A 27061-nucleotide genomic window follows, 5' to 3' on the forward strand; every position below is an offset into this window, starting at 1 on the left:
CGATGGCTGCAAAATTAACAGAACAAATAGGATTATCTCCATTTATATTTACAACATATTTTTATGTCTAGATGCATCGTTTAGCAAATTTAGTCACCTCACAGCACTAAGGATAAAGCTTACTAAATTTAAAGTGAAATCCCGTTTAATTACGTCACTAGGCATGGCATAGAACTATTCACCGGAAAGATGGAGGATGCACCTAAAGTTGTCGCTTTGACCAAAAGAGGGTTTTTTACCATATGTGGTGTTATGAATTGAATCAGAGTATTGTAGGTGTTCGAGAGGATGTGTGTAGTGAAAGCTTGGACATAAAGACATTGAGTTTATTACGAGGCCAGCAAGGATGTGATGTTTTAGCCTAGCATCGTTGATGTGGGGGGGGGAGAGAAAGTAGTGTAATGGAAAGTAAGTATTCGCTCTGACGTCCTGAATGCAGTCGTTGTCAAAGTCTATCTCGTGAATGTCGTGTGTAAAGTAAGGTAAAGTTCCCTTCCCAAACCTAAAGGTCTATGGGGCGATTGAAGTAGAGTTCACCTGTTTCTGTGACCCCGGCATATGAAGAGATAGGGTGGTCAGCACTATGACCAGCCGCCTATACTTTCCCTTACGTGAGTTAGGTACCCATTAGAGCTGGGTTGACTCAGGGACTGGTAGAATAAACACGGGCAAGTCATGTGACTGAGTTGATGTCGTCGTACCATACATCAGAACTAGTGAACTCAGGAATGGTTAGGAAAGAACTTGGTAGTAGAGACCCTTGCTACAGCATAGATGTGGGATATATAGTGCACTCAGTCACAACGTGCTGTGTCGATTTTTATTTAATTTTTTAAAAACATTTCTAGAACAGTAGTCAGCTTTAGAGATATATTAGCATGCAATTGCACATCGATCGTTTGGTTAACCATAAAAGTATTACTTCTTTAACTATATTATTGGCAAAAAAATTATCATTTATATTTGCTATGTATTTTCAAGTAGATCTAAAATATTTATATTTAAAACGTTTTATTGGTCGCATTATTTGTTATAACTTTTATTGACGTTTTTAGTGCATGTTAATTTCAACTCACAATAAACTGCTCATATATATATTTGTATTTGATTGTATCATAAATTTAAACTTATTTACGGTTTATTGTTATTTTTTTAAGAACTGCGTGTGGACAAACCAACTATGGATAAAGCCCGCTGAGATCAAAGCCCCTATGATCAACGCATCTACTACCCGGTGTGATTAAATATTCGCGGTTATCGTTCTTGCCTTAAATTTCAAACTTCGCGTTGGCGAATGACACTAGAAAAATTGCTAATGAAGTTAGTCCGCCTGCGTAGGGGGACCCGGTACAGAAACGAGTGAACTCTACTTCATCTGCGCCAGCTTCGAAAGGATCTCGTTTTAGTGAAGGAATGGTTAGCCTGATGCCTGGTCAGACAAATAGTTAACAAGGACTAAGTATATTTTTTAACAATAGGATAAGAATTTTAGCCATTTTAATTGCTTATTCCCTGCTAAAGAAGAAATTAGGAGAAAGAGATTCCTAGCAAACAAAAAAAAAATGAAAAACTCCGGAACAGGAGGGGGAGGGGTGGGGATCATCGCAGGGGAGCAGACTCCTACTACAAACTAGATGAATATAAATGCGGTATGCATTAAATAATACTTTAATTACTTTTAATTCAGAAAAGAGTTAGAAATAGTGAATTTTTTTTATCTTTTACATTTTTAAAATACATTTTTCATTTCAAGAAATCAAACGCGCATAACTTTTAGTGGGGTCCATTTATTATTTGGCGTATACTTAGAATAATAAAACGTTGCTGTCCCAGGATATATGCCCTCGTTGACTGAAACTGCATCAAAGCGTGTGCCATCAAAACATGACTGCAATCACTAACACCGCTACTCACCTAGCGTGTGCCATCAAAACATGACTGCAATCACTAACACCGCTACTCACCTAGCGTGTACCATCAAAACATGACTGCAATCACTAACACCGCTACTCACCTAGCGTGTGCCATCAAAACATGACTGCAATCACTAACACCGCTACTCACCTAGCGTGTGCCATCAAAACATGACTGCAATCACTAACACCGCTACTCACCTAGCGTGTGCCATCAAAACATGACTGCAATCACTAACACCGCTACTCACCTAGCGTGTGCCATCAAAACATGACTGCAATCACTAACACCGCTACTCACCTAGCGTGTGCCATCAAAACATGACTGCAATCACTAACACCGCTACTCACCTAGCGTGTGCCATCAAAACATGACTGCAATCACTAACACCGCTACTCACCTAGCGTGTGCCATCAAAACATGACTGCAATCACTAACACCGCTACTCACCTAGCGTGTACCATCAAAACATGACTGCAATCACTAACACCGCTACTCACCTAGCGTGTACCATCAAAACATGACTGCAATCACTAACACCGCTACTCACCTAGCGTGTACCATCAAAACATGACTGCAATCACTAACACCGCTACTCACCTAGCGTGTACCATCAAAACATGACTGCAATCACTAACACCGCTACTCACCTAGCGTGTACCATCAAAACATGACTGCAATCACTAACACCGCTACTCACCTAGCGTGTACCATCAAAACATGACTGCAATCACTAACACCGCTACTCACCTAGCGTGTACCATCAAAACATGACTGCAATCACTAACACCGCTACTCACCTAGCGTGTGCCATCAAAACATGACTGCAATCACTAACACCGCTACTCACCTAGCGTGTGCCATCAAAACATGACTGCAATCACTAACACCGCTACTCACCTAGCGTGTACCATCAAAACATGACTGCAATCACTAACACCGCTACTCACCTAGCGTGTACCATCAAAACATGACTGCAATCACTAACACCGCTACTCACCTAGCGTGTACCATCAAAACATGACTGCAATCACTAACACCGCTACTCACCTAGCGTGTACCATCAAAACATGACTGCAATCACTAACACCGCTACTCATCTAGCGTGTACCATCAAAACATGACTGCAATCACTAACACCGCTACTCACCTAGCGTGTACCATCAAAACATGACTGCAATCACTAACACCGCTACTCACCTAGCGTGTACCATCAAAACATGACTGCAATCACTAACACCGCTACTCACCTAGCGTGTACCATCAAAACATGACTGCAATCACTAACACCGCTACTCACCTAGCGTGTACCATCAAAACATGACTGCAATCACTAACACCGCTACTCACCTAGCGTGTACCATCAAAACATGACTGCAATCACTAACACCGCTACTCACCTAGCGTGTACCATCAAAACATGACTGCAATCACTAACACCGCTACTCACCTAGCGTGTACCATCAAAACATGACTGCAATCACTAACACCGCTACTCACCTAGCGTGTACCATCAAAACATGACTGCAATCACTAACACCGCTACTCACCTAGCGTGTACCATCAAAACATGACTGCAATCACTAACACCGCTACTCACCTAGCGTGTACCATCAAAACATGACTGCAATCACTAACACCGCTACTCACCTAGCGTGTGCCATCAAAACATGACTGCAATCACTAACACCGCTACTCACCTAGCGTGTACCATCAAAACATGACTGCAATCACTAACACCGCTACTCACCTAGCGTGTACCATCAAAACATGACTGCAATCACTAACACCGCTACTCACCTAGCGTGTGCCATCAAAACATGACTGCAATCACTAACACCGCTACTCACCTAGCGTGTGCCATCAAAACATGACTGCAATCACTAACACCGCTACTCACCTAGCGTGTGCCATCAAAACATGACTGCAATCACTAACACCGCTACTCACCTAGCGTGTACCATCAAAACATGACTGCAATCACTAACACCGCTACTCACCTAGCGTGTACCATCAAAACATGACTGCAATCACTAACACCGCTACTCACCTAGCGTGTACCATCAAAACATGACTGCAATCACTAACACCGCTACTCACCTAGCGTGTACCATCAAAACATGACTGCAATCACTAACACCGCTACTCACCTAGCGTGTACCATCAAAACATGACTGCAATCACTAACACCGCTACTCACCTAGCGTGTACCATCAAAACATGACTGCAATCACTAACACCGCTACTCACCTAGCGTGTGCCATCAAAACATGACTGCAATCACTAACACCGCTACTCACCTAGCGTGTGCCATCAAAACATGACTGCAATCACTAACACCGCTACTCACCTAGCGTGTACCATCAAAACATGACTGCAATCACTAACACCGCTACTCACCTAGCGTGTACCATCAAAACATGACTGCAATCACTAACACCGCTACTCACCTAGCGTGTACCATCAAAACATGACTGCAATCACTAACACCGCTACTCACCTAGCGTGTACCATCAAAACATGACTGCAATCACTAACACCGCTACTCACCTAGCGTGTACCATCAAAACATGACTGCAATCACTAACACCGCTACTCACCTAGCGTGTACCATCAAAACATGACTGCAATCACTAACACCGCTACTCACCTAGCGTGTGCCATCAAAACATGACTGCAATCACTAACACCGCTACTCACCTAGCGTGTACCATCAAAACATGACTGCAATCACTAACACCGCTACTCACCTAGCGTGTACCATCAAAACATGACTGCAATCACTAACACCGCTACTCACCTAGCGTGTGCCATCAAAACATGACTGCAATCACTAACACCGCTACTCACCTAGCGTGTGCCATCAAAACATGACTGCAATCACTAACACCGCTACTCACCTAGCGTGTGCCATCAAAACATGACTGCAATCACTAACACCGCTACTCACCTAGCGTGTACCATCAAAACATGACTGCAATCACTAACACCGCTACTCACCTAGCGTGTACCATCAAAACATGACTGCAATCACTAACACCGCTACTCACCTAGCGTGTACCATCAAAACATGACTGCAATCACTAACACCGCTACTCACCTAGCGTGTACCATCAAAACATGACTGCAATCACTAACACCGCTACTCACCTAGCGTGTACCATCAAAACATGACTGTTATTTTGTGACGGTGTGTGATGAAGGGAAGGGGGAGGGGGGTTCAGATGGTTTGACGTCACACTTTTGCATTATAAAAAAGCAATGTTAGAAAACGAATTTTAGCCGTTATTTCGCGTTTTAGAAAACTGTTTTTTTATAAATTGTAAAAGAAATTGATTAAAATACTCTATGTTGATAGAGTTCTGAGAAAAATATCAATGACTGAGATGTGACGTCATTTTATGGAACGAGGGTAGGGGAGGGATGTAAAAATCGTCCAAAACAGCTTGACGTCATTCATTGATAACCGATTGTACTAGTTTAACACATACCATGGGTTACCAATCAGGGGGGATAATTTAAACCTTATTTGGTTGCGGCCCGTGGGACCCCAGCTGTTGATGTTGTTGTTGTTTTTGTGTTCTTCGGTGAGCAATGTTTCACCGTGTTTCCCATGTCACGTGACCTCTGGGACCCTGTGTAGTTGCGACTGTGTCAACTGGATTCAAACTCCAGGCTGCTGGTGACAAGGACGGTATGCTGACAATTGACATGGGCATAGAATGCTAGAGTAATGTTTATAGACCTAACGAAGGTATTGTAATTTTATATTATACTATTTGCCGCATGTTTCGGACTAGACATGTGAAGTAAGTTAATTATATTTATAATACGTGTTGGCAGTATATTGTCATACTGGCCGTAACACATTCTACTGTATTATTTTATAACGAGACTGCTAGTTTGCTAAGCCTCGGCGACTGTGTATTTCATATAACCTAATCGTGGTATTGTATATACAAGTATGTAATCTGGAATTGATCAGCCCAAAACCACACTACGCCACAGTGGGTGATCATCATTCATCACACTATATCCCAACTGAGGCAGTGTTACACTAGCGCATCGTAGAGTCATACTTTAATCCCAGCTTTAAATATATAGTACAACCGACACAAACATCTTTTTTTTTATATTTACTTTTGTAAAAGATGTTTAATCGGACTAAATATAACCAGCTCCAAAACTAACATCTGTTGTAAGTTATGTATTGTTTATGAAATAGAGTATAAAACATAATTAACAAAAGTACAGTCAATAACGAGGCATGAATAATTAAGTAGTATAAAATAATATGCATAAAATACAGTATTTCAACATACAGCTTGACTTGCTTATTGTGTTAATAGCGAACCAGTAGGTCGTTCATGTATTGATCGGTATCGTTGTTAGAAATTTGATGTATTGTATCGGACTGACTTCAACACAAATATATTTGATGATGTACAAGGATTTAACACATCTGTATTCGAAAATAAAATAAATGGGATAATTTTTTTATTATAAAATGAATTTCATAAATTCTCAAGACCTGTCAGATTTGAGAGTGTGTTTATAAAAAACAAAAACAAAAAAACACAACTACGACACTTTGAAGACTTTTACCTACATCAAATACGATACGACCACCTGTTAACGCCAGCTACGATATTTTCAATGCATAGGTAGTGTTGTGAAAAGTTTCCTCCGCATATAGTGCGCAGCTATTGTATCTACTCTTCCCTAGAGGACATGGATTATCTACAGCAGTTTAAAAGTTTGAGTGAACTGGTCTCCTACGTCCGACTCAAGTTTCAAATCTCTGCCACTACCAACGCTCTAAAGAAAGTAAGTAGAGAATTTGAATTTTTTTTTAAACTTGTCGTCGCTGAATGTTAAAGTATTGGCGACTGTGATGATGGTAGTTTAAAAATGTAAACAATGTGTAAGAAGTGTGTAAGAGAGTGGCCTCCCCTGGAAAGTGGGTAGAGTAATGCACTGGTGTGCTAGTTAGGCTGGAGTTGTGTGTGACTGGAGTGGATGTGATGCGTTTGATGGAGTTGGGCTGTGGTGAAATGTTTATACCTTAGAGGATCGAATATATTCTTTTGCTCGAACTACACAAGGGAGGCCCTGTCCTAGCGGTAGAGCATTAGACTTCAAACCCGAAAGTCGCGAGTTCGAATCCTGGCATAAGTCAGTAGAACGTCCCTCAGTCAACCCAGCTCGGATGGGTACCTAAATCACGTTAGGGAAAATAAAGGCGGCTGGGCATAGTGCTGACGAAACTATCCCTTCTTATGTCGAGGTCACTGTAACAGATGAACTCTTCTTCATGAGCACGAATTGGAAAAGATGAGATGACATAAGAGTTCGTTAAGAGGGTTGGCGCTTATTTAAGGTACATCCGTATGTTTCCATTAAAAGCAATTTAGTGAGAAAATCTTGGTAACTATGACAACGCGGCCACCTTGAAAAAATTAACCTATTCGTAGGATATCCACCATTCATACAGTTATATTTTAAGCCGATTAAAAATGAATTCATAATCTTCTGCCATACTGTTGGGGGACTCAGCTAAATATTTTAAGTGCAGATCTTCAAACTAATTTATTATGAATTTTCAAATTTTGGGTCCGGCAAAAACACTCAAATTTGTATGAGTTTTGGGGGTCTTAAATTTAGTTTTTTTTACTTGAGCCAACCCCCTTAATTGTGTTCAATTAAATCTTTGTTCCACCTGGAACAACTAGCCATAAAACATAATAGGTTACGTGTAACAGCCATACATGATCAATGCACGTAGGTAAATATGTTACAACATTCTATTTTTAGATACTGATTAGCATGCCTTTCGCAGTTGTTGTTTTAGAAACGTATACTCTGCTTTAGCTGTATAGAAGAAAACAAAACTAATTCTTCAATCGATCAGTTTCTCGACAGATTTATACCGGATGAGCAGTGAATGTCCTTAACCCTTAGACCTATAGACGTGGTGTTGAAACGGACATTTCACTTAGTAATGTTCTAGAGTTCCCATAACCCGATTCTTTCCACCAGAATTTGGTACCACACAATACATAGTTGGATGATGTGTGGCGGAGGGGGGGATATTTCCAGCCCAGCACTTAAAGCTGAGTAGAATATCTACCACTTCTGATGGTCGTGATATTTAACGTATATTTCAGTGCAGTTTTAGGTAGTTGATTTGTTCTGTAAGTTCAGCTTCATGACATAAATGTATCTAGTGATCGCTATTTTTTTCTTTGACTCCAGGACCTATCAAGGCCATCACTGAAACAATGCTTTGATCTGCTCCGACATTCAGGCCGTAGTTTTTATCTCAACATTTCTGCTCTCAAAGGTTTACCAAGGTCAGAAAAAGACATCAATACAACAAGATATCCAAGTAGATTTAAATAGCTTTGATGTTTTATCACACGACAAAGTCGCTTATCGTGAATTAAAAGTTAAAGCTCTCCAAGAATTAAAAAAAAAATTAAGATGTTTGGAAAAAAATAGTTTTTTGTTAATTTCATTAAAATAAAATTGTAAGTCTTTATGGGTGCTTTAAACCAAAATGAAATTGTGTCCCATTTGCTTATATGTCAAAGTTGGTAAACAAGTTTTCGTTTTTTTTTTTATCTATAAATTTTAAAAATATATACATTCAACTTTATTGAAGTACGAAAAAAAGTAAAATTTCCTCTTTAGACTTAGCGATCCATTGGGTAGATGAAGTATATGTTTCTTGACCTCGGCATATGAATGGAAGGTCAGCACTTTGCCCAGCCGCCTTTACTTTCCCTAACATTACCAAGTAATAATTATTAAAATGTGCGACCATTTAACAATTATAAAAATGTGCGAGCAACAGTCCAACACATTGGATTAATACTTTGAGCTCTTCCACCAGAGATGGCATCTGTATCTACTACTTGATCGTCCGAGCCATGGACACGATAGAGGACGACATGACCATACCATGTGAGGTCAAACATTCGATACTGAGATCTTTCGACACTATAGTGAGAGACGAGGGCTGGAGCTTCACACAAAGTCAGGACAAGGATGCTGTCGTACTGGAGATGTTCCCAAGTGTAAGATTTGATTTATATGCTTGCTTTAGTTGGTGTTTAGATTAACTACAAATGGTAGTTGCAGTAAGGTAAATTCAATTAGTAATAAAACAGTGTTAGTTACCTCACAAGTTAAAGACAGTTACAAATACTACGGACGTTAGATCCAAGGTCTACGTCAGCACACAACAGTGTGGTTACAGATTAGACAGAAAACACAAACAGTAACACAATTTTGGACTTGGCTCGACAGTGAAAACACGTCTTGTCTAAATGTCGAGCTATAGTATTTGTAAGGGCCTTAACAACTAACACTATCTGTTTTTATTACTAATTGTGTTTACATTAAACTCAACTGTAGGAGCAAATAAAACTATATTTGAAATGCTCTAATTAAGATATAAAATGAACATTAACGGCAGATTTTTTTTCGAAAAATTTGAATGTTAACAATGCACGATAAGTTGAAATATTTTTGCGCTTGTTCTATTGATTAAACTAAAAAACACAACTACACAATTGTTAATAACGTAATAAATCTATATTATGTTCAAAATACTCTTGGGTTAAAATATTGATTTCCCTGTTTACGAAGATTTCCAAAGAATTTAATCGACTACCTGAATCTTACCAAAACGTCATTATGGAAGATTTACGAGGAATTGGAGAAAGCTTTGCGACATCCAATGAAATTCCTTGTTACAATTTAGAGGAATTTGAAAAGGTACAATTTTTAATTGAAAAATGTAAACAGTTATTTTTCTAAAGATCATTTAAGTGGTATAATTCTATATTTGGAAATATGCATATTTTTTTACACAATTTTTCTTTTCAAATAGGTTTTTTTTTATCAGGAACGTAAAGCAAGTTCCGAATCTGTTGTAAAACACAACAGAAAATGTTAATAAATCTAATAATTCAACATGTTTTCCTGTTTGTATATAGCGTATTATTTTTTAATAAAACGTGTAAATAAAATAGTACATATTAGTTAAATTTCACATTCGTTTTTCTGGGTGTGTACAGTACTGAAGATATTCAGCTGGGATACCTTTGATACAAATTCGTTTTTCTATGTGTGTACAATACTGTAGATACTAAGCTGAGATTCCTTTGATACAAATTCATATTTCTGATGGTGTACAGTACTGTAGATATTCAGCTGGAATACCTTTGATACAAATGCGTCAGATGCTTCACATGGCTGAGCCCGTGACAGATTATGAGAAGACCTGGATTAAAAACTTCGGACACTTGTTCCAGATGACCAACGACTTACGCGACATACGTCATGACATTGTCATTGACAGGAAACGTCTCTGGCCTGAATCTGTGAGTTTAAATACTGCTCATCTGTAAGGTTTTTTTTTTTAAATAATGCTTTAATCATAGTAAAATGAATTCAGTCTTTTTGTTTTGCTACGGTAATTTTAAACCATACACTATAGCTAAATAAGATTTCGCTATAAATATTAACCTATTCCCGTTAGCAAATCTTAATATGAACCAACAAACAATTCAATTTTAGGAAACAAAATTTTTGTTATGTATTTTAAAATACCATTACTTGAGATTGTTTATATAAATGAAGCATTTCATTCAAAAAGGTATCTATTCTATATTTCTTTTTCTAAGGTGTGGAAGAAATATACGAAAGATATAAGAGACTTAATATTACCAGAGAATGAAGTTCAAGGACTAGCTTGTCTAAATGAACTTGTAACATACGCTCTAGACCACGTTCCGTCCTGTGTTTCCTTTCTTAAACTCTGCCCAACTGAAGAGTGCCTCAAGTTCTTCGCTGTGCTGCAGGTTAGATTTGTAGAATAGTTTTACCACGCACCAGAAGGGTTTCGTTTTTTTGTGTTATTGATTTTATTTTAAATGTGTACAATCATTCAGCTTGATTTGAAGCTGTGGTTTACAGTTAGTGAATATACATTGACATACGGCAGGCCATGTTCAAGACATAGGCCGGCTGGATAAAGGAAGGCTGGAGAAATGGTATATAGAGGGTAGATTGACTCTATATTGGCTAAGTTAATGATCAGTTATGTAGATGAAAAGTGTTCTGATGAATTTAAACTGGGCATAAGGTTCTGGACAGGTCTAGTAGTAATTACCCTTCCGCTCCTGACGGTCCAGGGAGCAGGTGAAGTAGAGTGTTTCAGGTTTAGTTTGCGTGTAAAGTGGAGATTGGTGGCGGCTTTCTGGTAGACATTGGGTTTTAAGGGCTTTCTAGACACAGGTCAACTGAAATTTACTCCAGACATTTTAATTAGTTGTTGTTGTTGTATAAGGTTTTATATACCCACAGCCAAATAGTTTAACCAGTGGTTGTCAACATGACGTAGACTGTCCCTGAGTCCACCCAGCTCTGATGGGTACCTGACTCACGTTAGGGAAAGTAAAGGCGGCTGGGCATAGTGCTGACCACACTATCTCTTCATATGTCGAGGTCACAGGAACAAGTGAACTCTACTCCACTTGCCCCATAGACCGTCAGGTTTGAAAGGGAACTTTATCAACATGACTCCAAATCTCAGGTCATGGCAGTGGCAACACTAGAACGCCTCTACAACAACCCGCAAGTTTTTCGCCACATCATCAAGATACGGAGGGGTGAGGCGGCGTACATCATGGTCAACTCGACCTCCATGCAAAACGTCAAGGCTATGAATGCTCATTATATTGCCAAGGTAACCAAGACTTACACGCAGCACAACTGCACGTGTGCTCAGCATAACAAGTTAATTAGGATTAATTAAATTTAAGTTTCTTTGATTTGAAACAATAATTAGTCTTGAGGGTCATCCATAAATGACGTCAAACGTTTTTGACGATTTATACCTCCCCCTGCCCTCTGGCACACATCGTCACAAAAAGCCAGACCCACCCCCCTAAATGATGTCACACCTCAGCCTACAACCCCCCCCCCCCCCAAAAAAAAATTACAGTTGAATTTTTCTTAAAACTTCGATATTTTTCCAAAATCTTCTCTGAACTCTGTCAACATAGAGTATTTTAATCAATTTCTATTACAATTTATTAAGACTTTTCTAAAACGCAAAGTAACGGCTTAAGCTCGTTTTCTAACGTGGCACTTTTATAATTCACAAATGTGACATCACACCATCTGAACCCCCCCTCCTTCACACACCGTCACAAAATTACGGACCCTCCTACGAGTGTAACGCCATTTATGGACGACCCCTTGAGTATCAGTGAGTTAAATATTTGTTCTATAATGAATTGACCTATAAACAAATCCACCCCCAGATACAGACCAGAGTACCAAAAGACGACCCAAACTACACCAGAACGAGACAAGTCTGTGAGGCCGCCCTCAGCGTTGTACAAGATGTCACAGCACCGAAGACGTTCAATGGCTTCCATCTGGTTCTCTCTGTCCTTATATTTGCTCTGTTTTGTATTGTGTTGGGTTTTGTGGCTGAGGCAAGGCTTGTTAATAAAGGCAATAGTCTCTAAACAAATACATATACCAAAGTTGTCCTATAAGAGTATGTGAGAGAGAATATCAGTAAACTGTCTTCTTAACACTGTGTTCAGAGGCTAGTACTAATTATTACTGTATGTTCAAGAAAAATTCATAAAACGTGTTTAAATATGCCAGAAAAATTAAGCTATTTATACTATTTATTTACAAATATTAATTTTAATTTTAAATGAATCATTGTATCGTTTTTGTAATACCTTTTTTCTTTGAGATATATATTTCAGAAGCATTAATTAATGTAACTTCGGCATAACTTGAAGTAATTGTGTTAACTCTATATCGGAAGTATAAGAAATGTGTGGAGTTGTATTGCATTTCTAAAATGCAAGTTAAAGCTGTATTATATTGTTTAATTATTGATTGAAGAATTCTTCACAGACTGTAAAAGTTTTATCGATCTCCCCCACCCCTCCTCCACCCCTTCAGTAAAAAATATTAACATTAGTGTTGTTCGGAGTTAGTTAAATAAGGGGAGACAATACAGTTTATTTGAGAGCATAAAATCAATAACAAGTAATAAGTGTATAAATGTCAATACATCTTGTCATTGACTGAGTGATTGGTTTGTCCAAAATCTTAATTATGTAAAACTTTGAAGTTTAAAATCAAATAGCTGAATATGTGTAGAATATGTACATAAATCGTGGGATGGCTTAGTCGAATAGTAGAGCGGTTACCTGCTAGTCCATAGATCTCAAATTCATGTTGGTTCAGACGTGTGACTGTAGGATGTAGCTGAGTCCACCCAGCTCTGATGGGTACCTGACTCACTGAGTCCACCCAGCTCTGATGGGTACCTGACTCACTGAGTCCACCCAGCTCTGATGGGTACCTGACTCACTGAGTCCACCCAGCTCTGATGGGTACCTGACTCACTGAGTCCACCCAGCTCTGATGGGTACCTGACTCACTGAGTCCACCCAGCTCTGATGGGTACCTGACTCACTGAGTCCACCCAGCTCTGATGGGTACCTGACTCACTGAGTCCACCCAGCTCTGATGGGTACCTGACTGAGTCCACCCAGCTCTGATGGGTACCTGACTGAGTCCACCCAGCTCTGATGGGTACCTGACTGAGTCCACCCAGCTCTGATGGGTACCTGACTGAGTCCACCCAGCTCTGATGGGTACCTGACTCACTGAGTCCACCCAGCTCTGATGGGTACCTGACTCACTGAGTCCACCCAGCTCTGATGGGTACCTGACTCAGAGTCCACCCAGCTCTGATGGGTACCTGACTCACTGAGTCCACCCAGCTCTGATGGGTACCTGACTCAGAGTCCACCCAGCTCTGATGGGTACCTGACTCACTGAGTCCACCCAGCTCTGATGGGTACCTGACTCACTGAGTCCACCCAGCTCTGATGGGTACCTGACTCAGAGTCCACCCAGCTCTGATGGGTACCTGACTCACTGAGTCCACCCAGCTCTGATGGGTACACGACTCACTGAGTCCACCCAGCTCTGATGGGTACCTGACTTATGGACTAGCATATAGTACTCCAACGATAAAAAATAATAAAAACATACATATTTAATACAAATTAAGCAACTTGAATATATTTTTATTTCAACAAAACCTTTTTTTTAATTGCATGCACATGCCGTTTACTCAAAACCATACACATAGATTCGATAATCTTAAAAGCATTTGGGGTCAACTAAGAAAAACAATTACTCGCGGAACTATGGAAAGTAAAATGAAGACACACTTGATGGGGGTCTGGCACTTATGGGTGAGTGATGTTTGGGTCGATCATGCACAGGTTACAGAACTTCCTGCAGTATTTGTGTCCATCCACAGCGTCCAAACAGATGGGGTGAGCAGTCTCGTTCATCAGAGCACAGTCGCGGACGGTGAGCATGTCGCTACACAAACTGGGGTGGAGGGTGGCTGAGGGCAGGTGGAGTAGAGTATTACACGTTATGATGTGAATTTGTGTATGGGTTCTGTCTGTTATGCTTTTATTTCTGTATAATCAGAACTGTATTTAATGTTTCAATCTAATTATTTTTAATCGTGTTTATTGATGAACTGGTGTATTAGCGATTTCATAGTGTATCTTTCCCTTTGTTAAAATCAATATATTTTTCAGTTAAATGAGTGGACAAAGAGTCAATTCACTTAATCAACACACCTACACACACGGGGAGGGTGTTACAGTTACACATACAATAACAACGAGAGATGAAGAAGATATATAAGAGATTACAACCTAGGCTTAGTTGATCTAAGTGAGATTTAGAAGCAGGATTAGTAACACGATTTATGTTAAGGTTCCTTTATATCAATTTCGTATCTTGCTGAATACAAACGAAACCTATTTTAAAACTGCGCTAAAAATTAAAAAATAAACAACTTACGGCATCCAAGCTCATCAGAGGCGTCACCACAATCATTGTCCTTGTCGCATTTCCAGTTGATTGGGATACATGGGCCGTTGGCGCATTTAAACTGGGTGTTCTCATCACATACTGAAATAAAATTGAAACATAACAATGAAGACAATCCAAGTTTTGTTAAGTTCTTAACCACCGCATGCGCACAACCCAGGGCTAAACTAGAAGAGGTCAGGTTGACCTTACCGCAGTTGAGCTCGTCACTGGAGTCAGCACAATCTCTGTCTCCGTCACACTCCCATCTGGCGTCGATACACTTGGAGCCGTCAGCACATTTGAACTGGTTGGCTGCACAGGAGCCGGCTTAGGGAGAAATAGGTAGGTGTAAGCATTATCAGAATTGTTATGTAAGTGTACCACAAGCATAACCGAATTTCTTACTTTTGATAGATATGAACAAAATTGTAAGTATAAAACAAGCACTTGAATATATTATACCTTTTATATAAAAAATATACATCATAGTCGATAATTATACTATTATACCACAAAACTGATGTCAGTTTGGTAATGTTTACTATGTTTTAATTAAGGGCCATAACTCACTGCAGTTTCTCTCATCCCAGTTGTCCCCGCAATCATTGTCCCCATCACATAGCCAGGTGGTGTCAATACACAGGAAGTTGTCACAGTGGACGTTGCCAGGTGTACATTCTACTTTATCTGTACACAAACATGGCGCTCGTTAAGTTTGATGTTGGGAATACATGTTGTATCGTATCATTCAAAATAATCTCTATACAGATGTAGCTATTCTCTGAACTTTTTCTTAAGGTTTTAAACTCCATGATGTCTACCTCGAGTCGTTAGACATGTCGTCACAGTCGTAGTGACCATCGAAATTTACGACTGTTAGTGGTCACCATCACAACTTACGGCAGTCTGTCTCATCCGACATGTCCCCACAGTCGTTGTCACCATCACAACTTACGGCAGTCTGTCTCATCAGACATGTCCCCACAGTCGTTGTCACCATCACAACTTACGGCAGTCTGTCTCATCAGACATGTCCCCACAGTCGTTGTCACCATCACAACTTACGGCAGTCTGTCTCATCAGACATGTCCCCACAGTCGTTGTCACCATCACAACTTACGGCAGTCTGTCTCATCAGACATGTCCCCACAGTCGTTGTCACCATCACAACTTACGGCAGTCTGTCTCATCAGACATGTCCCCACAGTCGTTGTCACCATCACAACTTACGGCAGTCTGTCTCATCAGACATGTCCCCACAGTCGTTGTCACCATCACACTGGAACTCTCTGGTGATACATTTGCCGTCCCCACACTTGAATTGGTGCTCCCCGCTACAGTCGCTGGCTGGAGGATAGAGTGGGGAGATATATCAGGATATTGGGTGGTAAATGCGTAGAGTTTATATCATAACATTAGGTGGTAAATAGGTGGCGCTTATATCAGGACATTGGGTGGTAAATGTGTGAGACTTATATCATGACATTTGATGGTAAATAAGTGGGGCTTATATCAGGACATTAGGTGGTAAATGTGTGAAGCTTATATCAGGATATTAGGTGGTAAATGTTTGGGGATTTATATCACGATATTTGGTGGTAAATGTTTTTTTTTGGAGTTACATCAGGATATTGGGTGGTAAATGTATGGCGCTTATATCAGGACATTGGATGGTAAATGTGTGAGACTCATATCAGGACATGATTTTGTGGACAAATCTCACAACAGCAAGAACATTGGGACATGTCCCCAGGAGAAGATGTACGAAGTCACTCACGGCAATTGGCCTCATCTGAGCCGTCCCCACAATCGTTGTCAAAGTCACACTGCCACTCCGGCTGGACGCAGTTACCGTTGGTACACTGAAACTGGTTGGGTGCGCAGCTGACTGGGTTTAAGGTAAGGGAATAAAACACATCATGTTATCAGAGTTATCAAAGTATGGAATCATATTATTTTAAACTGTTAGTGGTGTAAGGAGATAAATTAAAACATGGTGCAAAACACCTCGCATTAAAGTTTTATAACAGTAAATCAAGTTTTTAAAAGTCAAGAATGTGAAATCATCAGTAACGCTATGATTAAAATGTGTATGTGTGTTGAAATTCATTGACAACCTATCCCAATACTCTACCAAAACAAATACGTAGGTTTATCACTCAATTGCCTAACACGTAACCTATAACACTGCCTACTGACCATTAATTTAAAAATTCACATTCAGATTTTACTGTAATCCAATTCAGCTCTTGAATACGCCGATGATACCAAGATTGTTAAATTATAAAAATAAACGGGGCAGTACTTATTTTTAATCCTTTCTGATTAATACCTTTGTGTAATTTTTGCCAAGACTAACCCTATAATATGTTACCTAACTTTGCCAAGAATTACCCTATAAAATATTACCTAACTCTGCCAAGACTTACCATATAAAATATTACCTAACTTTGCCAAGACTTACCATATAAAATATTACCTAACTTTGCCAAGACTTACCCTATAACATGTTACATAACTTTGCCAAGACTTACCCTATATGTTACCTAACTTTGCCAAGACTTACCCTATATGTTACCTAACTTTGCCAAGACTTACCCTATATGTTACCTAATTTTGCCAAGACTTACCCTATATGTTACCTAATTTTGAAAAGACTTAGCATATAAAATATTACCTAACTTTGCCAGGACCTACCCTATAGTATGTTACCTAACTTTGCCAAGACTTACCCTATATGTTACCAAGACTTACCCTGTCTCCTGTAGACACTGCCAGGCTTTAAGCTCCTTGCCTTCAGCTTGTATTTCTTGTCTTTCTTGCCTTCACTCACAGCCAGAACAAGGGCCACAACCAACACACAAACTTTCCAAGCCTCCATTTCAGTTTGAGTGTATAAGTGTCACTAAGAGGCAACCTTATCTTTTTTATACAAGAAATCTGGGGTTTTATTTTTTTTTAAATAAAAATATTTTTTTTTAAAAATGTAAGCTCTAAGTATAGGCGTTACCGTAATGTGGTTGAATAATTTGTTAATGATACCATTTTATGGGGATCACTATTGGCTCAATTGTAGCACACTAACACAATCGATATTTTTTTTTAAAGTATTTAAAGTGGTTAATAAAAATTAAATCCTGATACAAAAAAAAATATAGTTTGAATGTGACATTTATGTTTATCTTTGTCTAAAACATGTGGAAACTAGACCGTGTGCAGCTGTAGTCCAGTACACATTAATTGATGTAATCCTTTTAATCCACAGATGATTGATTATCCCAGGCAGTTTCGCCAGAGCCAGGGGATTATCGCGATGTAACCCAGATGGGGAGGGGGGACTTCAAGACTTCTGTAATGGCTCAATGAAAAACTACTACCACTTCGCACTTTCTCAACAAGTCCCTATGTTGCCAGAAGATAAATCAAATTACTGATGATTAAAGAACTTATAGTGATAATCACAATCAACGGGGGGGGGGGATCATAATAATGGCAAGTCACTCCATCGGAAAGATGCAAATTAAATTACTAGACCAAATCATCTTTGCAACCTACAGTTAAATTTTAAGAAAGAGAGGTAAGAGTCTTAAAGAAAAATACAGCTCTTTGTTGAATGTCGCCTAAGCCTTACGTTATTTCTTCTTATTCTTAATCCTGTTAGTGCCCAAAGATACATTGGGCAGATGAAGTAGAGTTCATCTGATTCATAGACATCGGCATATGAAGCGATAGTGTAGTCAGCACTATGCCTAGCCGCTTTTTTTCCCCTAACGTAAGTTCTGTACCCATCAGAGCTGGGTGCACTCAGGGACGTCCCAATGATTTGAACTTACGTTCTTTGGGGACCCAACTTGAAATAATACGTTCCCAAACAATAGTGGGCTCAGTGTTCCAATGGTCTTGGGTTTAAGTTTATTATCGACATAATATGACTGTCATGTCAAACAGACTTTGTCTAAACAAACAGACCACACATTCATTTTTCTATTGTGTTGGACACGGTAACTGATGTTAGGGCTCATCCGAAATTTTCGAGTGCGATTTTCAAGTGAAATATGAGCAGGCGTAACTAACGTCTATAATTCAAAGAAAGTAAGTTGTAATGGCAACACTATGAAATACTTTGTATCTGCTGTAAATCAATACACTTGATACACCTATACGCTAACTGTATTGTAATAGGATAATATTAACTGATAATATTTGATGAAATAAAAAAAAGTAAGCATGTTAAATTTAGATTAGAGTTAGAAGAAGAAAACCTAAATACACTGACGTGGCATCATTTTTTTTAAAGGAAAAGATTAGATTTAGAATTTTTTATGTGCTCTTTAATTGGACAGTGGGTTACTGTTATCTAATTATGTCCACGGTTTTTTCTTTATTTCAGAACGATATTATATTGTTAATGCCTAAATAATATGTTAGAAAGTCAGCGTCGTATTTACGGAGGGAATGTCAATCAATGCACTAGTTTTATAAAGGGGTGGACTGACCCGCCTAAAAGAAACCGGTGGGCCCCCCCCCCCCCCCCAAAAAATCTCGGTGGGCCCCCAGGAAAAAATCTCGGTTTGTTAGAAAAAAATGCAATGGGCCCCGAGGAACCTATTAGTGTTTTAATTTTTTTAAACAATTTGTTGGTATTTCTCCACTTTACGATTTCCATTTCTTCATACCAAGGCGTAAAATTCTTAATGAAAATTTCCATCAAGAGTTAGGACCCTTTGAAATATTCCCAGGCCTGTTGGAAACAACCATTCCACCCCTGGTTGTATATAAATACATACCGACGCTAAACAGGGTTCGTAATTCACAGCAACCTGGCTGTAAAAATTGTTAAATCTAACACATTTCTCAATATGTGTGCTAGCCTGTGAACTACATAACAGCTATAGAAGCGATCCGTTATCAAAATAATTCACATTGCCTTCTCACACCTGTTTAAAACTACTGCTAACTTTATGAGTTTAACCTGTAGCTAGACTGGGTGTATATATTGTTGAATATATTACTGGTGTGTGGTTGTTTACCTTCTATATGTGTCTGATTTCTCCCTGGGTATAGCCAGTGTATTAGTCCAATATACGCAAATGTTTGTTAACAATAGTCGATATCGCGAAGTCTGATCTAGCTATTAAATCTGTTTAGTCTAAAATCAATCACCATGCTGTTTATAATACCACTAAAAACTATGATATAGACTATAGACAGTGTATTAGGCCAGTAAGTGCAAGTGTTTGTTTACAATAGCCAATATCACGAAGTCTGTTCAGGTTTCTAAATCTGTTAAGTCTAAAATCCAACCCCATGTTGCTTATAACACCCACTATAAAAACTATTGCTTATATAAATACAAACACATCACAAGTTACTGTTCCGGAGATCGCAGCTGATGTTTTGTTAATCTGTGTTACTGGATGACACGTAGTTCAAATTTTGATGTTTTGTTAAGTCTGTGTTAGTGGATGACACGTAGTTCTAATTTTGATGTTTTGTTAAGTCTGTGTTACTGGATGACACGTTGTTCTAATTTTGATGTTTTGTTAAGTCTGTGTTACTGGATGACACGTAGTTCAAAATTTGGTCAGCTGTGTTGTCTTAAAACTCAGCCATGTAACTCGATCGTTTGCTTAGTCATCGCCACGTATCTCTTGTCTATTTCAACTTAGCTTTTCTTGGGTCAAATCCACGTCAGAGAAGGTTATATCTATGTTAAGTGTTAATTAGCACAATCTCGGTCAACATATGACGTCATTAGACAGTCGGTACAGATCACACGAGATAGGATACAGATAGCGGTAAAACCTTAGTTTAGCGTCGGTTATTATTTCGGAATCGTATAGCAGTAAAAAAAAAACAGTAAAACAATGCCAAAGTCTGTCACACACTTCCGGAATTCACCGGAAGTACTGTAAACCATACTTTATTTGGCGTCATCTTTTATTTTTATACAGAATGTTTAAAAAAATTTGTAATCATTTTTTTGTAATCATTTTTACATTTTGTAATCATTTTTACTATTTTCGTAATCTAGATTTTTTTAACTTGGCCTAGCAGCTAGATATCTAGCTAGATCTAGATCTAATTTATTAATGGTCGCAAATCCGCTGCAAGCCAAAAAAATTAATTTTTTACATTTGACTTCATTATTTATGTTTATATTAATATGTGTTTTTTATTTTTATTTTTAGATCTACTAATTTAAATCTACTCCTTTTGTCGATTAAACTTAAAAAATTAAAACAATTTACTACAATCGACTTTCAATTTATTTATATTTCAATGGTCAAATAAACCATGGTTTACCGTAACTCTAGTTACCGAAACTCAACAAACATTACCCGATAATTTCCGACGCTAAACTAAGGTTTTACCCAGATAGCCTTATGCCATGCTTACAAATAGATATGGACTTAGTTAAAAAGTAAGTTAAGTAATTTAATTTTTGTGTCCATCTTTTGTCTATAACATAGCTAAGGAAAATAGTAAGGCCATTTTGGTAAATTGCGTATCTGTTATAATTCAGCGATAATATAATATTCTAACCTAAAAATCGAATAAGATTATGGATATTGTTCAGCAGTTTTTTAAATGTTATATAAGAATAGATTGACCAACGTAAATGTGGGTGATGGTAGTGTATCGAAAGAAAGCTGTTAGTACTATGTCAGTTATTCATCTCAACTGGTGTCGGTCTTTTTTGGGGAACATACCCTGGAAGACATTCGTACGACAAACTCATAGAACCTTGTGCTGCGTTATTACCATTACTTGCCATGTTTAATCCATGTTCAGTTATTTTGTGTTACTGTGTATCTTCTTCGTTCTTAAATTATAAGGGATTCCCTTTTAACGCAATTAAGTATACGTGTCAGCCAATATAGTGGATGTGTATACACATACGCACACACTATATGTGTATATACATATATTCTCACTCTCCTGACGCCAATACGGTGACTTTCGGATTAGCAACCGGTCATTCTACTACTTAACCACGCCGTCCCTGAATCGTATGTACTAGATCTCCCAACTCCCAACAGAGACAGGATATTACAGTAATGTAAAATATTACAGCAAAGATGGAAATAAAACGTATTTGAGGGGAATTTAAGTAATGCATTGATGTTTTAAATGTAGCAAAGTTGTTTTTTTTTTTACATTTTCAACGCATGTGTGTCTTAAATATGATTTAAACCCTTTTAAATAGAATAATAATCAAAAGTCGTACAAGTACCCATTTTTCAGCGCTATTTATTATGATCTATATAAAAGAAATAAAAGATTGCATGCATACTTTATTAACAAATAAAAATTCATGAAGGTTGGAACAAATAAAAATTCATGAAGGTTGGATTCATCTTGCGTGTACTCCAAGCCAGCATTCGATTAAATTTTCTGACGTCAGGTATGGGAATTATAATGAAGACACATTTTGGGAATTATAATGAAGACACAATTTGGAAAGTAAAATGAAGACACACTTGATGGGGGTCTGGCACTTATGGGTGAGTGATGTTTGGGTCGATCATGCACAGGTTACAGAACTTCCTGCAGTATTTGTGTCCATCCACAGCGTCCAAACAGATGGGGTGAGCTGTTTCGTTCATCAGAGCACAGTCGCGGACGGTGAGCATGTCGCTACACAGACTGGGGTGGAGGGTGGCTGGGGGTGGGGGAGTGGGGTGGGGGATTATTATTACATGTGTGGATTGCATGGATTACAACAATCATAAAAACTAAAATGTATACAATAGTAAATGAGTTATAGAATATTCTTAAAAGGGTGTGTAAGTTTGCGGTAGTTAGCTAAATACACATATGTCTTGCAACTGTCAATGAGAACCCTATCACTAATCCCAACCCTAGTCCTACCATAGCCCTAACCCTAATATCTAACCATGAAAGTAGATTTATTATTTCATGTAACTGGGACATTCTTCTGACTTGGACCTGGATTCGAACTGAGACTTTCGGGTTAGCAGTCTAGCACTCTACCGTTAGGCCAAGCCTCCCCATAATGTCTATATAAATTTCCACATACATATTGCTGTATGGTTCCAACAAAAACCTTTACACAATTTACACATTTTAACCGAGAAGTGGTCTTAATGGTTGCAACACTTTTCCCTTTTTCCAACCAAAAAAACACCTCAATACAGTTTCTACATGAATGTGGAATGTCGGAATAATAATTCTATATAATGGCAAACATTAAAACGTGTTCGAAAACTGAATTGTTTTTATAACGTGTCTAGCCTCATCATGATTAGCTACGGCAGAAACTTAAGATGTATAAAATGTTTTCATCGCTAAAAGCGAATTGACAGTGTGATTTTAAATGTGAACAGGTGCTATTCTGTGAAGATATTGTAGAAAAAAAACAAAAAAAAAACCATAGGCGTCGACTTACGGCATCCAAGCTCATCAGAGGCGTCACCACAATCGTTGTCCTTGTCGCATTTCCAGTTGATTGGGATACATGGGCCGTTGGCGCATTTAAACTGGGTGTTCTCGTCACACACTGTTATAAAAACAAAATCATAATACTTTAAGCTTCAACGCAGTTTCATTTTCTCTTACGTAATGGAATTCGGAGGTCTTAAAATAATTTGAATGTGTTAGAGTTAAATAACAAAAATATTCCGCCGATTACTTCGGAGTATCCTATAAAAGTAATAGGAAAGTTTACATAAGCGTTAGCTTACCGCAGTTGAGCTCGTCACTGGAGTCAGCACAATCTCTGTCTCCGTCACACTCCCATCTGGCGTCGATACACTTGGAGCCGTCAGCACATTTGAACTGAGTCGAGGAGCAGGAGCCGGCTGGGGCACAAGTGTTACAGGTGTTACAGGTGTTACAGGTGTTACAGGTGTTACAGGTGTTACAGGTGTTACATGTGTTACAGGTGTTACAGGTGTTACATATGTTACAGGTGTTACAGGTGTTACAGGTGTTACAGGTGTTACAGGTGTTACAGGTGTTACAGGTGTTACAGGTGTTACAAGTGTTACATGTGTTACAGGTAATACAGGTAATACAGGTATTACAGGTGTTACAAGTGTTACAGGTGTTACAGGTGTTACAGGTGTAACATGTAACAAGTGTTACAAGGGTTACAGGTAATACAGGTGTTACATGTGTTAGCAGAAGCAGGCAGCACAATATGCTAATATGGCACGCTCACGATACCCGTGAGTCCGTTTTAAAAAGCATTTAAATATGTCTCAGTTTTAGTGTACTTTGCACTTAAATTAGAACATAATGGGCTTAAAGTTGAACCGAAAAATCTTTTTCTAGTAGAAAATTACTTCCTCTGTAACCAAACCACAATTGCGCGTATCTAAAAACGATGATATAATATTAAGAGCCCGAAAGAAACCCTGCTACAGAGACCATACCGTGCCAGGAATCAGAAAATTACGCCATCTACCAGACTTCTCTAAAGACAGGAAATGTCTCTCTGGGCCTAAGATTTACTTTAGGCAACAAGATTTGTCAAAACTGGACCCGTTAAAATATAAGACCAACCCTTTCATAGTGCTAACACAACTATTCAGTGAGTTCTACTTCACCTGCCCCATGAGCCTGAGTGTGTAACACACGTGTAATATTTACTCACACCTATCCAATAATCTTGTGAGCTCTACTTCACCTGCCCCATAGGCCTGAGCGTGTAACACACGTGTAATATTACAACTATCCAATAATCTTGTGAGCTCTACTTCACCTGCCCCATGAGCCTGAGTGTGTAACACACGTGTAATATTTACTCACTGCAGTTCCTCTCGTCCCAGTTGTCGCCACAGTCGTTGTCGCCATCACACAGCCACGTGCTCTCGATACACAGGAAGTTGTCACAGTGGATCTCACCGGATGTGCACTCAACCTTGTCTGTAAAAAAACCACGTGGTTAGTTTATCAAACACGTCGATAGTGAAAAAGAAAGAAATAATCTATAACAACTTTTTATAATACAAATGTAAATTATTGGGTTGTTTGTATATGATACAAATAATAAATCATTATTAATATTTAGACATGCAATAAATTAAATATATACAGAATACAGCTTATTCTTTTGTCTATATGTGATTTGAATTATGCTAATATTTACTTGTTGTAGTCAAGTGCGGACTTGCTGTGTCTAAGCGGCATGAGAAAAACGTAGCTTGTCTTTTAATTTTAATTTTGCAATTTTAGTATGAAACATAACTTATAAACTTCTTTTTAAAGTTTACTGTTTAATGTATTCTTTGTTTTCTAACAAAATATTATGCATAAAAATCCTGACAAACTCGTGATACCACGCCGTTTGAAAATAAAGTAAAGGCCGATTCTAGCTAGGTCACCGCGCATGCGCAGAACTATTGAGTTTCGTATCTTCTTCCAAAAATCTTTTTCCGAGTAGTCACTCCGTGAAGTAAAACCCTTTACGAGTCAAAATATTTGTGTTGTAGAGAGAATGTGTGATGGGTGAAAACTTACGGCAATCTGTCTCATCAGTCATGTCACCACAGTCGTTGTCACCATCACACAAGTATTCCCTGGTGATACATTTGCCGTTGTTGCACTTGAGTTGGTGTTCGCCTGTACAGTCGGTGGCTGGAACACAGAACAAGGAACAAATCTCAGAACTTTGGCTGCAACAAATCTAAAGGAACAAATCTTGGGAAATTGGAATGCAACGAAGTTAAGAATAAATCACAGAACTTTAGTTGCAACAAATCTAAAGAAACAAATCTCGGAAAATTGGAATGCAACTAAGTTAAGGAACAAATCACAGCACTTTAGTTGCAACAAATCTAATGGAACAGATCTCTGAACATATGCTGCAACAATATTTTAGAAAGAAGTTTTAAAACTTTTACTGCAGCAAAGTTTGGGAACATATTTTAGAACAATGGTCGCAACAACATAACATATTACAACAATGAAACGTAGGAAATCACAACACAACTCAGCATCAGATATCCATGGCATACAACATCACAGGTCTCAGAACAAACATTAGACCCATGACCACATAAGACATAAGACATCCCAGTTCCCAAACATTGGTCACATGAATACATAAGTAATAACAACAAACATTGGACACATAAACACAGAAGACATACAACATCACAAGCCCCAGAACAAACATTTGACACATGACCACAGAAGATATACAACAAACGTTGGACACATGACAACATGAGACATACAACAAAGGTCCTTCAACAAACATTGGACACATGACCACAGAAGATATACAACAAACGTTGGACACATGACAACATGAGACATACAACAAAGGTCCTTCAACAAACATTGGACCACAGAAGACTTACGACAGTTGAGTTCATCTGAGCCGTCACTACAATCTCTGTCCACGTCGCATTGCCAATCTAGCTGGATGCAGACACCGTTGTTACATTGGAACTCATTAGCTCCGCAAGAAGCTGTTATGAAACGTTGTGTTTGAATTATATATATATATATAATATATATATATATATATATATATATATATATATATATATATATATATATCGTGACCTCTGGTTAACAGCCGAGCGCTCTACCTCTTGACCACTCGGTCCTGTACTTTCTACTTAGACACGGTCTAACTACAGCAAAACATATTCAAGAATTATGATTGTTTCGTACAATATTTTAAACAATTTTAAGTTCACTGTAGACATAGTTAACATTTAACAACCATTTAACAACCACCAAAACACGAACGGTGCAGGAACTGCCCGGCCACTTACTTTGCCTCTTGTAGATGCTGGCATCCTTCAAACTCCTCGAGTTCGTCTTGTATTTCCTGGAGCTCTTCTTGCATTCACCAACAGACAGCACCAGAGCTACCACCAGCAGACAAACTTTCCAGGCCTCCATTTTGTGTTCGTGATCAGATGGTTCTGTTCCTCTGTACTTATCTGCTTTTATACCAGAGATTTTAACTTTTTTTAAAGAAAAATAATTTGGTTGAAAACAGATCGAGTTTATAGGTGTTTCCTTCATGGGGTTTTGTAACTTTGGGGAGCCGGACGTTTTCCCGAAAGACACTTGCCCGAATGCCGTTTGCCCGAAGGCCGATTTCCCGAATGGACACTTGCCCGAATGCGACAAATGCCCGAATGGACACTTGCCCGAATGGGACAAATGCCCGAATGGACACTTTCCCGAATGCGACAAATGCCCGAAT

The 27061-nt window shown here is 38.7% G+C and overlaps 3 protein-coding genes across 3 annotated transcripts; 1 reads left to right on the top strand and 2 right to left on the bottom strand.

Moving 5' to 3' along the window:
- The first annotated feature begins 6645 nt into the window (after positions 1-6645).
- On the top strand, positions 6646-12485 carry LOC131939411 (squalene synthase-like). Its single transcript, XM_059297697.1, has 8 exons — positions 6646-6741; positions 8170-8267; positions 8810-8993; positions 9568-9696; positions 10119-10304; positions 10608-10784; positions 11519-11671; positions 12252-12485. The coding sequence occupies exons 1-8, from the start codon at positions 6646-6648 to the stop codon at positions 12459-12461; spliced, it is 1233 nt and encodes a 410-aa protein (XP_059153680.1). The 3' UTR covers positions 12462-12485.
- Positions 12486-14038: 1553 nt separating this feature from the next.
- On the bottom strand, positions 14039-17746 carry LOC131939412 (very low-density lipoprotein receptor-like). The gene is made up of 7 exons (XM_059297698.1): positions 17620-17746; positions 16643-16753; positions 16096-16212; positions 15436-15552; positions 15076-15192; positions 14854-14964; positions 14039-14383 (listed from the first exon to the last, which is right to left on the bottom strand). Exons 1-7 carry the CDS (start codon positions 17744-17746, stop codon positions 14220-14222), a joined length of 864 nt encoding a protein of 287 aa, XP_059153681.1. The 3' UTR covers positions 14039-14219.
- A 4357-nt stretch (positions 17747-22103) lies between these two features.
- LOC131939415 (very low-density lipoprotein receptor-like) lies at positions 22104-26788 on the bottom strand. Its single transcript, XM_059297702.1, has 7 exons — positions 26622-26788; positions 26199-26309; positions 25354-25470; positions 24643-24759; positions 23574-23690; positions 23279-23389; positions 22104-22531 (listed from the first exon to the last, which is right to left on the bottom strand). The coding sequence occupies exons 1-7, from the start codon at positions 26749-26751 to the stop codon at positions 22368-22370; spliced, it is 867 nt and encodes a 288-aa protein (XP_059153685.1). The 5' UTR covers positions 26752-26788; the 3' UTR covers positions 22104-22367.
- Positions 26789-27061: the final 273 nt, after the last annotated feature.

The sequence above is a fragment of the Physella acuta genome, unplaced genomic scaffold, assembly GCF_028476545.2.
Source record: "Physella acuta isolate Inbredline_101_S28 unplaced genomic scaffold, ASM2847654v3 ptg000276l, whole genome shotgun sequence".
Lineage (NCBI taxonomy): Eukaryota > Metazoa > Mollusca > Gastropoda > Physidae > Physella > Physella acuta.